At 29.7% G+C, this 15,472-nt stretch overlaps 3 protein-coding genes across 3 annotated transcripts; 2 read left to right on the top strand and 1 right to left on the bottom strand.

Annotated features, from left to right (window-relative positions):
• Positions 1-2,270: 2,270 nt before the first annotated feature.
• PGO_101910 (hypothetical protein, conserved) lies at positions 2,271-2,966 on the top strand (the record flags this gene model as incomplete). The annotated part of the gene is made up of 1 exon (XM_028688221.1): positions 2,271-2,966. The coding sequence occupies one exon, from the start codon at positions 2,271-2,273 to the stop codon at positions 2,964-2,966; it is 696 nt and encodes a 231-aa protein (XP_028544022.1).
• A 1,402-nt stretch (positions 2,967-4,368) lies between these two features.
• Positions 4,369-8,180, top strand: PGO_101900 (conserved Plasmodium protein, unknown function; the record flags this gene model as incomplete). Its single annotated transcript, XM_028688220.1, has 9 exons — positions 4,369-4,476; positions 4,643-5,862; positions 6,066-6,156; positions 6,459-6,574; positions 6,783-6,874; positions 7,037-7,206; positions 7,441-7,498; positions 7,839-7,886; positions 8,032-8,180. The coding sequence occupies 9 exons, from the start codon at positions 4,369-4,371 to the stop codon at positions 8,178-8,180; spliced, it is 2,052 nt and encodes a 683-aa protein (XP_028544021.1).
• On the bottom strand, positions 8,167-11,449 carry PGO_101890 (hypothetical protein, conserved; the record flags this gene model as incomplete). Its single annotated transcript, XM_028688219.1, has 4 exons — positions 8,167-8,247; positions 8,570-8,746; positions 8,959-9,093; positions 9,299-11,449. 4 exons carry the CDS (start codon positions 11,447-11,449, stop codon positions 8,167-8,169), a joined length of 2,544 nt encoding a protein of 847 aa, XP_028544020.1.
• Between the last annotated feature and the right edge of the window lie 4,023 nt (positions 11,450-15,472).

Below are 15,472 nucleotides of genomic sequence, written 5' to 3'. Positions count from 1 at the left end.
AGTTCATTTCGCTCCTGGTGGTCTGTATATATATATATATATATATACATATGCATGCGTGTAGTATGAATTATGGATGTATGTATTTATGTGTTGCCTGCCTTCTCCCGACCCTTTTGCATTTTCTCCAATTTTCGTTTCACATAAATGAAATTTTTGCTAATTTAAAAAATGTCATAGCATAATGAAGTAATAAACACTTTTTCATACTTATCAAATTGACTTTTTTTTTTTTTTTTTTTTTTTTTTTTTCATAAAGATTTTATAAACAATTGATGAAAATACCTATAATATTGCCTATTTAACGTTAGCTTCATTTCGACCGATTAATTCCCCACGAGCTGTTAAAAACTAGAAATTTCTCCTTTTCTTTTTTTTCTTCCTTCCTTTCTTCTTTTGTCGTCGTTCACATATTGAATGTGTAGTATTTTTATGCTTATGTTGCCATATTTTAAGTTGAAGCCTTATCCGTGCACGGGGTGCTCAAAAAAAAAAATACTTATCCCTTTTTGTAAACACGTGACATGAAGAATTCTTGGTTTTACTTTATGTCAAATTATGTGAGAATAGCTCGATTTAATCACATTTTACACCTTATGTCAACATAAAACAACCACATCACAATATGTGCACATATATATATGTACCTACGCACTTAAGGTAAATATATGCAAAAATGGGAACAAACAGGAAGATCCCAATTTTATACTTGTGGAAAAAAAAAAAAAAAAAAAAAAAAAAAAAAAGGAATAAGAGGAGAGGAAAAGTAGGAGGACGGGGCATACATTCTAAATTACTTCTTATTAACTGTACACATTTGATAGAAAATGTCTCTTATGACTCGTTATGAATGTAGAAGACACAAATAAGAATTTTTACTTTTTATTTTTTAAAATGGAAATATGGAACTCCCGAGCATGATTCACCACTTTTTTTTTTTTTTTTTTTTTTAATGATATGCTCATTCCCTTGTAATATTATTTTTTTTTTTTTTTTTTGCAAAAGCATTAAAATATAACACTTTTGTATGAACAAGTCATACAATATTTTGAACAGTTAGAATTTTTTTTTCCAGAGGTAATGATAAAAAAGAATGTTTTTTTTATGTGTAAAGAGAGTAAATGGACAACCGTTTTAACGTACCCCACTTTTGCATGTTTATATAAGAAGAATCCTACTCCCCTTTTTACATGTTCTGTCTGACATGTTTGAATAGAAGCATAGTTGTAAAGATATGTAGATCCATATAAAGAATTTTTTTTTTTTTTTTTTTTTTTTTTTTTTTTTTTTTTTTTTTTTTTTTTGCCTGACGTGTTAACAATTTTATAGGGATTATTGTATGAAAATATGCTTAAATTTGGCTATCTACAACTGTTTTTTTGCATTTTTTTTTTTTTTTTTTCTAGTTTGCTAATAATTTCACAGGTAATATAATTAATGAAATGTTTTTCGATTTGGCTACATAGCACTATTACTTAGTCAGTCACTACCGTGTACTACGGTTTATTTCCATATGTAACCTTTATTATTTATTTATTTTTTTTTTTTTAAACACCAAATTTGTGTGTGAAAATCTTTTTATGCAACCATGTCCCATGTTTTCTTTCTTCTTTCGTTACCATATTTTGAGATACATATTTCCCACTACAAAACAGTGTAAACAAGAAAAAACAAAAAAAAAAAAGTATGAATAATTTTGCTGATATTATTTTTCTTTTAATGGATAAACGGTTTTCCTATTTCGTAATTTTTTATGTGACTTATCTCATTTTCTTTGTGATCCTGCTGAATGGGCGCGTTTGATTTGATATTATGCGTCTAGTATTGAATTATGTTTGCAGGCATTAAATTATAAAACACTATTTGGTTTTCATTATATTTTTTATTTTACCGTCTTACTATTTTATTATTTTTTTATATTTTTTTCCGTATCTACAAGGTCTTGAACACTGAAAGACGCTTTTGATGAGTCACCTGATTTGCATTCGCTGCCCTTTTTGCTAAACAATTTGTCACGACGCGAATTTATAACCCCTCCATCCATCTCACACACACACGTAAACACACAAACAGACGGACGCAAGCAGACACATACAGACACAGACAGACACAAACAGACATAGGCAGACACATACAGACACAAACAGACATAGGCAGACACAGGCAGACACAAACAGACATAGGCAGACACAAACAGACATAGGCAGACATATGCCGACGCATACAGACACAAACAGACAGACACGTATCCCCCTTCTTGCCTTTGTAAAATGGACGCATTGACCTATTTAAAGGAATATTCTAAAATTTTCGAATTCGTTAACCACAGAAAAAAAAGTGAAGAGAATCATAAAGAGGAAAACGGTAAAACATGCTTGAAGGAAGAAAAACATTACTCAAAGATGAATGGAAAAAGTACCTGCATAACACCAACAAGCTGTGTAGAGGAGAAAAATAGATCCAGGAAGTCATACATTTATAGGAAGAACGAAAACAAATATCAAAGAAGTAAAACGCACAAGGCGAATGAATATGACCTATCAGAGAATGTAGCAGATTCCTCCAACTTGAGCTTAAAAACAAAAAGTAAATTAATAGTAAATTATGGAAAATATGAAATTAAGAGATATAAAAAGGACACAATGAAAAAATACAAAACAGATTTTGAAAGAATCTGTATATGTAAGAAATGTTACATGAACCAAATGCACGAAAAAAAAAAAAGAACTACAGTGTATACATTAGAGTTTAATAACTCTGTCGATTCCGAAAATATGTGCAAATATAATTTTGTGAAAAGGAACACATCCATTCATTATGATTTAGCATATATAATAAATAAGCATCATCACAAACGTCTTACAGAAGAAGGAAACCAAGTGATGGTGGGAGAACATTTTCCAGAAGAAATTCCACATAAGAAAAATTTGTTCCATTTCCTAAATTCTATTTTTAGTGTAAATTAGACAAGATGAAAAAATGAGAATAATACAGTACCTACTAATCTAGAATTGTAAAGTTTATACGGATAGGGAGTGCTTTTTTTTTTTTTTTTTTTTTTTAAACCCTTATTTTGACATGGCTTACTACCTGTTGAGTAACAAGTTACGGTTATTATTTGTGGGAAAGTGTAATGCTGGTATTTTTAAGTAGAACTTTAAAAAAAAAAAAGAAAAGAAAGTGATTGATTCATTGAGTGATGTGACAAAACACATCATACAGTTCATGGCTGTTAATCCCTTTATATGGCTTTCTCCATTTGAAAGGGCATCGCTAGAGTTCGCGCGTGGTACTACACATATGACACTACACATATGTACGCATTATAACACCTTGCACTAGAATACCTTACTGATATGCACACATATTTCATCATGTACATATTTTTACCATGTGATAATATCGCATGTCGTCCACTTTTCACATTGAGGATGATTGTGCAGAATATTCCATTTCATGAGTCGGGTTTTGATTTTTTTTTTTTTTTTTTTTTTTTTTTTTTTTTTTTTTCTGCACTCATAGAGGTGCAAATTTTCAGAAAAAAAGGCACATAATTACGCCTGCCACCTGTTTTTTATATATGGGGCATACACATGTATTTTCACGACCTATGGTATCTTTTAATTTGTGTGCTCTCTGATTTAGTCGCTTTGAATTCTTATTTGCGAATTTGAGAATTTTCATATTGCCGTATTTTCCTATTCTGGCATTTCCCTATTTTTGTATTTACTTATTTTCGCATTTCCCTATTTTTGTATTTTCTCTTTTGCGAATTTTTTTTTTTTTTCCCCCACCCTTTACTGCCTGTTGCCTTGTCACATTGTCGTGGTCCCTACTTGGTTACATTGTAATATTTTTTTATTTTGTACAATTTTTTATGCTTACATTTTTTCATAGCACATTTGCTTTTACGTGTATACTTTTTCATTAGCACTGATGCATGTAAAAAACTTTTTTCTTCAACTTGTGTGCCGTGGGTGATCCGACTTGAGATGTCTTTCCTTCGAAATTTACGCACATATATATATATATATATATATATATATATTTTTAATTTGATGAAGTACATTCATACGATTTGCTTAAAAGGTGGGGGAGTCGAACAACTTCGCCTGCATGGATTTACAACTTTTTGTGTGTGGACATTTGCATGTCTAAAAATGTGCACTTCGACATGTCAACGCTTCAACAATTCAACACTTGCAAACTTCTACACACCCAAACCTCAGAAAGTGTGCGTGAGAAGGTCCAACTTATTTTAATTTGGGATCAAGCAAAATTCTCTATCTTCATCGAAACCTCGCTTTAAAAAAAAAAAAAAAAAAAAAAAAAAAAATCATTCCAAAGATCATACTTTCACTAAATCAAATGAATGGAATTAGAGCATTGTTTCTTTTTAATTCAACTTGTGGAGGACATAATATGATATATGAAAAACGTTTTCTCAATGTGGAGATGTGTGCTAAAAGTTCACAAGTAAAAAAAATAAAATAAAATAAAATAAAATAAAAGAGAAAGAAAAAAAAAAGAAAAACTCACCTGAAAATTGTATTGGTATATTTGCTAAATTTAATTTTTCCCTGTTCTAACAAGATGAATTTCCAACATTATAACTTTTTTTTTTTTTGCATTACCTTTTCAGGAATTGCATTATGTAAATATGTACACACTGCAAAATGTGGAAGAATTACTTAAGAAGCAAATAATAAATATTAGCCAAGATGCAGGATCACATGAAAAATTCATAGAATTAAATAAGACAATAAGTTGTTATAGCTTAGAAGTAAAGAACAAAATTGTGTATCCCTTCTTATTGATCAAAAAAGGTAATTTCAGTTTGATAACTCTTCTACTAATGGAAAATTATAACATGGAAAATCCTATGGACGTGATTAGAAACAATACTAATAAGTTACTTTATTACAACTTTATGAATGATTTTTTAAATTACATTAAAAATAATATGAAAAAATGGACAACTCTTCTCATGACGAGTAACAGAAAAATCAAATATGACAAATTAGTGTTCCAAAAGATTAGTACCATCTTAGATGCTTACGTAACTTCTATCATACCATATGGAAAAGTATATGGGAGAAACAATTCTTTCTTGAATTATTTAAAAGGAGACATGTACAAAACGGATGATATTATAGGGAGTCAATTTTTCCACTTTTACAACTTTCTGTTGTTAATAAAAAAGGAAATTTCAGCCTCAGCCTCGGACCCAGTATTCTGTGTCGATAAAAAATCAGACGTTTTTATAGATGATTTCAGACAAGCGTGTAGCGAACTAAGTGAATGTAATCATGATGAACTGTCCGATGTGGATTCTGAATCCGATCAATTGTCTCAGGGGGCGAAGCAAAGCGATGAGAACAGGGATGAGCAGAACGACAAGCACATTGATAAGCACGCTGAAAAGCACAATGATATGCACCTTACTAATGGCCAAACCAATCATGCACATAGAAACAGTAATTTGGATGAGACTAACAATTCAGTAGAGATATCACAGGGTGCATTACGGAAACAAATAAAGCGAAACGATATATTATATATAAATAAAAAACCTCCTTTTATTTATCAAAAAAATGGCATCCTTATGAACAAGAGTATAAAAGAGACCTTTTTCAAATTACTTATAAAATTTTATGCTACATCTAAGAGTAACAGAATCAGAGATACTGTCCAATTTTCACAAAATGGGTATTATCACTTATATCTTTTCTTCTTTTACAATTACACTACTTTTTTTGAAAAAAATAAGAAAATAGACATTGTAAACAAATTTGATGAAAAAGAGAATATAAAAATTAGCAAAGGAAACATTCAGACATATGTGCCTGTTTACGTGCACGAGTAATGATGAAATCGGAAAAAATTTCCATTTTAAGCATACTTTTTTTTTTTTTTTTTTTTTTTTTCCCTTTTTTAAATCAGTTCTACACTACTTGATGGTTGGAAAAGGGCACACACAAAAAAAATTATGCAAAATTAGATTTTTTTTTTTTTTTTACCGTTTCTTAATCTTTACCCTTATGGCATATTTTCCTCTTTTATAGGAGAAATAAACGTAAACCACCACAAATGTTGATTAGTGAAGAATTAACTAGCTTTATAACAAGCTTTGAAAATGAAAGTGCAGAAATAAAGGTTCGATAGATTATAACGAATGTGACTAAACCAAAGAAGAGATATCCGTTAAAAACACGCGACAGTTACACATATGTGATAGTTACACATATGTGATAGTTACACACATGTGATAGTTACACACATACGATAGTTACACACATACGATAGTTACACACATGCGATAGTTACACACTTGTGATAGTTACACACTTGTGATAGTTACACACTTGTGATAGTTACACATTTGTGATAGTTACACCTTCTTTCCCTTGGCACCTGCTCATACAGATGATTCATTTTAAAATTACATTTTCATACAGGGAGAAATAATATTACGATGTGATGATGAGAGGTACTTAGATGTCGACATGATGATTGGGTTGGATAACCATATATGTGATATATATGCAGCAGATTTTGTTCAGGTAGAAAAAAGGTACTCAATCCGAAGTAAACGTGAGCAAGAGTAGAAACCTCACAAATGTGTAATGTGCGTATAACGGGGAGAGAGATTGGATAAGTTTTTTTTTTTTTTTTTTTTTTTTTCTTTTCACACGTTTCATCTGTAAAGACACTTCCCACCTGTTTGCATTGATATGCATATATGAACATTCTCTTCATACAACATGTTTAACTCTTATTAGAGGGAAAAACCTGAAGATCCAATTGTGCACTAAATATAGAAGTAACAAAATATTAACATATTACTACAAGAGCGTCACATGTCCCCTTATTGGTAAGATCAAAAAAGTGGAAATAATTTAGTCAGAAAAAAAAAAAATAAAATAATTTTGTTTATACTTCTTTTTTTTTTTTTTTTTTTTTTTTTTTAAAAAAAAGCAAATATATTACTATGCATATACAATGGTGAAACACAAAAAATTTGAATAATCTTCAGGTTCTTACAAGCTTAAAAAAGTTAATGAGAAATTTGCACAAATAGATATAACACTACAGTGGAATAGTAAAACAAATAAAATAATTTTTGACAAGAAAATAACGGAATATTTTTTCGTAAGGTTGCCTATTCGCAGTGAAATACTTGAACACAATTTGAAATGCAATTTGGTAATATACTGAAACGAGGGAGAAAAAGTTCGCACACATGTGGTGAATTGTAAACGGGGAAAGAAAAATATGAAATCTAACTCCATATATGCAAAATAAAATAAACATATAAAAATAGAAACAGCATGAATGGCATACATGGGGTAGATACCATGTGATTTTACACACTAGTCACTCTTTAGTTTTTTTTTTTTTTTTTTTTTTTTTTAATTCACCACCACTCTTCACACATAGGGAAAGTTAAAGATCGAAAACGGACAAGAATTAAGATGGATCCTCCCTGATTTTCCAAGTAATATGTTTACCTTATGGGAGAAAAATGCGGAAAAATGTGAAAAAATGTAGAAAAATGCGGAAAAATGTAAAAAAATGTGAAAAAATGTGAAAAAATGAGGAAAAAATATTTACCCCTGCACAGTACAGGGACGACAAAAACTGAGAAAGCAATCGAAGCTTCCCAAGTTTACGTGTATAAAAATGTGTTCTTACTTCTCCATTTGATCAGGCATATAGGGAAACATACTCAATCACACACAAATATATATACATGCATACATACACTTATACATATATATATATATATATATGTACATTTCTAAATTTTTTTCGTTTCACATATTTCTCTGATACAGGAGAATTTCTACTTTCCATGTCTGGCATGATCGAACTTGGTGATACTGGTTAAAAAAAAAAAAAAAAAAAAATTTCTTTTTAAAATACATTTTGTAAAAATAAATTCACATTCCTTCACGTATTACCCATTTTTGAATTCGTCTAACGTTAGAATGTGTGTTACATATTTTCATGTTTTTCTTTTTTTCTCAGAAGTGGCCACGAAACAATTAGTCGCAGAAATCCACGTTTTTTCAAAATCCCTTTATTCCAAAACGCATGTTCTTCATTTGAGTGAAAATATTATACCTGATCATTTTCTGCTGTCAGGGAAATTAACATTAGTTCTTAGCAGTTCATGAATTTCCTCATTTTTGAAAATTTTACATGTCTGTTGAAGTTTTTTAAAAAGTGGTTCAAGTATACGTCCTGAGAGAGGGGTTAATAAATGGAGAAACGTAGAGAAAGTGTAGATCGAAGTGGAGAGATGATATAGATCGAAGTGGAGAGATAATGCAGGTTGAAATGAAGAAACAGTGTATGTCGAAATGGTGCAGGTCGACCGATCCGAATTTTTACGTGCGTCTGTTAAGAGGGCTAGACGCAGAGTCGAATTTGCTGAGTGGGGTAAAAGCAACACACTGACATGGATGTCTTTGTCTCTTACACACGGATATAAGTTTTACATTCTGGATAATTCTACAATGTTCCATTTTACATAATGGCTCATTTAAGTAATTTCTATTCTCACCGTGTAAGCCGTGTTTGCACAAGATAAAATTACTTTGTACATATTTTCACTATTAATGTTTATAATTTTCTTAATTAAAACATCAGACAATATTCGATACAATTTGTCATATTCTCCATATTTCCTAATTTTGGAGTACCCATATTTATTTTTTGTTATCATTCCGTTTTGACAACCCTGTAAATGTTTTTTTGGATGAGGGAGGGAAGGAGATGAAAAAAAAAAAAAAAAAAAAAAAAAAAATGGTTATTTGTGTATGCGATGCATGGTAGTTGATTTTATTTGTTATTCTTGGCGAATACGTCTTCTACTATCCTTGCTCTAATTCATATTTTTTAGCCATTTTAGCTATTTTAGCCATTTTTTAGCCATTTTTCTCCCATTTTTACCTGAACAATTTGGTACACCGTTATAGAGTAGAATAAATCTGCTACGTCATTCACGTCAAGCCGAAAAAAATTGTTCCCAAAATGTTGCAAGGATTCAATGCAATTCTTCAATATGTGCTCTTCCGTCTCGCTTAGCTACAAAAAAAAAAAAAAAAAAAGGAGAAAGCACACATGTATATGTCCAAAAAATATAATGAATTATACATATATTTGTTAATCCACAATGGAGTAATGAAAAAAATATTGCGGGAAATATTTTCCTTTATTTTATTTATTTATTTATTTTATTTTATTTTTTTTATTTATTTTATTTTTTTGTGTGTGTGTGTAGAGGTCACACCTGTGTTTGGCATAAATGAGAAAATATGTGAGAGAAATATGTTCTATCCGTTAGGTTAAATTTAATATCTTTTTTGGATTTTATATATCTGTTGATATCATCCAACGTGACCACTTCTGATTCCTGTTGTTGCTTCACCGAAAATTTCTCAGGCCATTCGTTTCCCATGTCATTTCCCATGTCTTTTCCCACGTCGTTTTCACCCATGTGACTATAATTCAAGTAAAATAAAAAGGACATGTTTGAATCGTCGAAGATGCTCCTCTCCTTTTCCATCGGTTCATACCAATCCTTCTGCTTATTCATTTTTAGTAATTTCTCCAAAGAGGCACTATGTTCCTTGCCAATGTTCTGTGCAATATATTTATACACATTTTTATCATAATCTCGTTCAAAATTGGCTCTTTTAAAAAATTCAATTTCAGATCGAGTTTTTCTTTTCTCAAAGGGGAAGAATGAAATTATTTTTAATTCTATGAATAATATCACATATTTTATCATGTTAAGTATGTCTTTGAAGCGACTCTCCAAAGGATTTGTTGTTTCATAATCGTGAGTTAAAACTAAGAAGCTGTCATTTAGGTTCTGCTTCTTCAGGTTGGAATTTATATCCGAGTTAAAAGGACTCATGTAGGTTTTCTCTCTTACTATTTCGTTATCTTCCATTTCGAAACGAGTTGGAGCCTGTTCCACTTTTCTTCCTGCTTCTCCTTCCTCTGCTGCTCTTGCTGGTGCCTCTTCATGCCTTCGTTTCTGCTTTCGGCTCATCATCTCGTTTCTATTTAACTTGTTGGTTTCTCGCGATTCCTCCATTTTGTCTGTCGATGTAACTTCACTTGGAATTTGGTTTCCCTCGTTTCCCACGTCTTGATCTGTGTTTTTACTTCTTTTCATTTTTTTTATTTTTCTTTTTGCCTTTTTTCCTACCCATTCTGATAAGACATAAGTGGGGAGAGGAGTAGCTTCCTCCTCCCCAAGGATGGCTATTTTTTTTTCACCTGACCGTTCATAATTTTTGAGCAACAAATTGTACGTGTCTAAATCGAAGGTAGTGCCAAAAGTTTTGCAAATATTGTAATATGATCTTAACAGCAAGACAAAATTGGTATTTCCTAATTGTTTCTTTCTTAAAACATTTTTAAATAAATTAAAGAATAAATTAGAAGAATAAGACATGTTCAAAAGTTTGTAAAATTGAGTCAATTGGGTTAAGGAATACACCGTTTCTACATTTTGTAGATGGGGATATGCTTCATGATTGCACACATATGATAGTATGTAAAGCAAATCAGGATCAAACATTTTATATTTTTGAAATGACAAAGATAAGGTAATAATATCATAATTTTGTATAGGTGTTAGATGCACATCTGCACTGTTTGACATGGGTTCAATAATTTCTTTTGTGAATACATTCACATTTAAATTTCCATCTGAAGCACATTCCAAATTGTTCACCTGGGGGAGTAGTCTCCATTTATTACTTTGGGTGATAAAATAAGTAAGATATTTATAAAATTTGTTCAAGTAATAAAAATTAAAAATGTTGAAAAACATGAAAAAATCTAGAAAACGTGTTATATGATTTATTATCCTAATTTTATGTAAATCTAAAAATATTTCTCTACATATTAATTTACAAAAATATGGATTGTAATAATTTAGTTTTTTTAAATTATCTGTTAGTAACAATAAATTGCTAATGCTGTAGAGGTCTCTTTTTTTAATTACAATTTCAATGAAATGAGAAAAAAGGTAAGACCATTTTGCACTACCATTACCTCCCCTTTTTGAACAGAAATTGAACAATTGTAATTCATCATAATTTTTTATAATTTTAAAAATCTTATATCCTGAAAGATTATTTTTAAATGCTTCATTTGTATTTTTATAAATTTCAAAGAAGGGAAAATCATAATTGTCAAGAACCCCTTTTTTTTTTCTTTTACTTTTAACTATTTTATGTTTATAATATTTGTACACATTAAACTTCTTTTCAGTCTCATAGCTGTTTACAAAATACTTGTTGTAATTTACCCTCCTTCCATCAACTACTTTGTATTTTGTTTTATTATTTACAAAAAGTATCTTTTTCCTAATCTTCACATTTTCCTTATTTATTTCCTTTAGGAACGCTTTGTACCTTTCCATTTCTCGCAGTTTAGGTCGAGCTTGTGCGTGTGTGTGTGTATACGTGTGTATACGTGTGTGTACGTGCGTGTGCGTATGTGCAGTGTGGGGGTTGCTCAGTTTCTGCTTCTCTTCCAGGTGTGTTTTTCAAGGCCATTACACCAAAATTGAACGATATATAACAAACCGGCAAGACTTTTCCACATCCCTACATTCACCCTACACAAGCGTCTATATATGTGTACATATATATACAAGCGTTCATGTTGCAACTTATCTAGATTTGCAGATGGGAAGGGCCTTCACGGAATAAGAGATGGTTGAGGTGATCAAGCTCTTTTTTTTTTTTTCAAAAATAATAAAAATTGTGCATGCATGTATGTGGCTAACTACTTAGAAATGAAAATTCGCCAACAGTGGTAAATCTACACTAATCTTCGTTATTCTATTGTATTACACACATATTTCGAATGCTAGTAGGCATACCCCATCGTGTGGAGAGAAACACACAAATGCAATACATCAGGTTAATACAGCAAGAGGGATAAATTAAAAATTGCTACAATATCTATACGAAAGCATTTTTTTTTTTTTTTTTTTTTTTTTTTTTTTTTTTTATCATCCTCTCAAACTTCTTTCACAGTTAAGCACAAAATTGTACACACGATGTTATTATATAAATATGTACATATATATATAATGGTTATTTTCTCTACTTTTGCGTTGAAGGCAAGAAGCCCATTAGTTAAGAAGGGTTTTTTTTTTTTTTTTTTTTTTTTTTTTTTTTTTTTGGATATAAGTTTGTTTACCACGTGGTAATTTTTCGCACGTTGGTAAATTTTTTCATACTTGTTTTGGGTCCCCTTCAATTTGTAGAAACGCAAAGGGGGAAAATGAAAAGGACAAAACAAAACAAAAACAAAGGCACGGGCAAAAACAAAGGAAAAAGGAAAAGCCAAAACATAGTTCTATATTTCTGGATCGACAAAATTGCTTACATTTTGAACTGCTCCTCCCATGTGCCTTTTCCCCATCCTCACCACCAAGAACACACACATATACAGGGCATCCCATTCGTTTCACACAATTTATTCGCACGAGCATAGAAAAAAAAAATAAAATAAAATAAAAAAATAAAGCAAAACAAAGAAAAGCAAAAATTTACCCGTATGACAAGGGTTTTTTTTTTTTTTTTTCTGTGCGTGTTAGGAAAGGCATTCTGATCAAACAGGATGAAGCGAGTTGTGTCATTTTAAAATGGGGGTAAAATAAAATAATAAAATGATAAAGTAATAAAATGATAAAATGATAAAGTAATAAAATGATAAAATGATAAAGTAATAATACGATAAAATGATAAAGCGATAAAATAATAAAGCGATAAAATAATAAAGCGATAAAATAATAAAGCGATAAAATAATCTTACACTTCTCCCTTTTGTCCAAGCGCAAAAAAGAATATCGCGATGTTTCCTATCTTGTCTGGATAACTTACCTGTTGCTTTTTTTCCCTTTTTATCACCCTTTTTTTTTTTTCTCTTTTTTTTTTTTTTTTTTCCACTTATGCCACATTTTTAATTAGACTTTTGAGGTTTGGCATGAACTAGCCATGTGCAAATGGTAAAAAAAAAAAAAAAATATACATCCAATTGAGGCACACAAATGCTGGTGTAAGTACGAAAAAAAAAAAAAACATAATAAATAATAAATAAATATATGAATAAATAAATGAATGAATAAATGAATGAATAAATGAATGAATGAATAAATGAATAAATGAATAAATGAATGAATGAATAAACGAACAAAGCATTTGCCACACACATTAATTATGCACCATTTTTGATGATTGTCCAAATGGCTACATAACCAAGGAACCGAATGAACACAAAACACTTCCTTAGGAAAGTTTCAAGAGGAGTTTTATTTTTCCTTTCATAGAGTGTACAACATACAAAATGGTTTCCATTCAATAGCAGAAAAAGCAACTGTTAATGTCAATGTCAACAATGCAATTAAGAGATCTATACATCATGACATAGAAAAAAAAAAAAAAAAAAAGAGGGAAATTTTTCTATATTCCGTTTACTCCCCTTTTACATTTACGTATTTTTTTTTTTTTTTTTTTTTTTTTTCACTTTTTTCCAATCCTTTCACTTCTCCAAATTTTTATTCCATGGCAATATTCATGATTTCACAAAAAAGGAAGAGATAAGTATGAAAGTGGCATGCCCACAGAATACATGTGGAGTTAACCACACACATGCATACACTCAAATACACATATACACAGTTGCTGTTAAACATAAACACCTGTGATATCAGGAAACGTGTGTTGCATGTGCACAACTTGCAGTGTAACAAATTGATGGCATTATCAATTTCTTAATATCACTGCTTCATTTGGTACATGTTAGGGGCATGAAATATTTTTTCTTCTACCCTGAAGATGTACATTCCTTATGTGTATATATTCACATTACACATTTCCATTTTCCCATGGTAATATATATATATATATGTGTATGTGTGTGTCATCTTTATGTTAATATTTCCAACTTTTTTAATCACCATCTTCGACATTCCTTTTTTTTTTTTTTTTTTTAATTTTCCTTTCATTAGTACATGCTAGTAACAAATTATATGAGCATATATATGTGTAAGGCCTTAAACATATTTAAAAATAAATGGGTTATCTTCTCTTGTATTCTTTTTTTTTTTACCTTTTCATCTTTTTTATTTTTGGTGTTAGAATGTTATGTGCCATTTTGAGAAAGTTTCTCAAAAGGGTTAGCAAATAAGTTGATCTCTTTCTTTTTCTTTTGCCTTTTTGCTGATTTTTCTTTTTCTTTTTATAAACTATTTCACATTAGCTTATTATTCGTGATTTCCATCAATCATTCATGATTTGTCTTCATTGATCACTTACCATTTTGCTACTTTATTTTTTTTTTTTTTTTTTTTTTTTTTCCCTTTTTTTTTCTCTTTTTTTTTTTTTTTTTTTTTTTTTTTTTTTTTTTTTTTTTTTTTTTTTTTTTTTTTTTTTTTTTTTTTTTTTTTTTTTTTTTTTTTTTTTCTTTTTTTTTTTTTTTTTTTTTTTTTTTTTTTTTTTTTTTATCCCTTTTGTGTACACATGTCTGTGTGTCATTAGTAAGTTCATGCATATATGTACAAAGGATGCTCTTTTTCATTTTTTTTTTTTCTTTTTTTTTTCTTTTTTTTTTTCTTTTTTTTTTTTTTTTTTTTTTTCTTTTTTTTTTTCCTTTTTTTTTTCCTTTTTTTTTCTTTTTTTTTTTTCCTTTTTTTTTTCCCTTTTTTTTTGCGCTTTTTTTTCCTTTTTTTTTCCCGCCCCCATTTCTTCTCTTTTTTTTTTTTTTTTCCTTTTTAGTGTTCATGCTGAGTAGAACGTTTGATTGACCTTTACGAGTATTTCATTTTCGCGCGTTCATTTTATTGTATATATGTGTATATATATGTACATATAACATATGCATACATGTACATACCTGTTTCTTTACTTTTTTTGTTTTAGCAAATAAGCTGATCTCTTTCTTTTTCTTTTGCCTTTTTGCTGATTTTTCTTTTTCTTTTTATAAACTATTTCACATTAGCTTATTATTCGTGATTTCCATCAATCATTCATGATTTGTCTTCATTGATCACTTACCATTTTGCTACTTTATTTTTTTTTTTTTTTTTTTTTTTTTTTCCCTTTTTTGTACACATTTCTTTTTGTCTTTATTAATTTCATGCTTATTTTTACAAAGGTTGCTCTTTTTCATTTTTTTTTTTTTCTTTTTTTTTTTCCCTTTTAATTTTTCGAAAAAAAAAAAAAAAAAAAAAAAACATGAATCGTTTCAAGTCATTGTTCACATACTTGTTTCCGTTCCCGTTTCTGTTCTCGTTTTGCTTTATTTTTTGGTTACCCTACTTTTTTAGCCATTCACGATAATATTTACGTTTTTCATATATTTACCTTTTTGCCCTTTATATCCCTCTACCTCTACCCTTGCTCCTAGCTTTTTTTTTTCTTTTTTTTTTTTT

The sequence above is a fragment of the Plasmodium gonderi genome (genome assembly GCF_002157705.1).
Source record: "Plasmodium gonderi DNA, contig: Chr10, whole genome shotgun sequence".
In the NCBI taxonomy this organism is placed as follows: Eukaryota; Apicomplexa; class Aconoidasida; order Haemosporida; family Plasmodiidae; genus Plasmodium; species Plasmodium gonderi.
The sequence above is the reverse complement of the archived record's forward strand: the minus strand, read 5'-3'. Positions and strand labels throughout refer to the sequence as shown.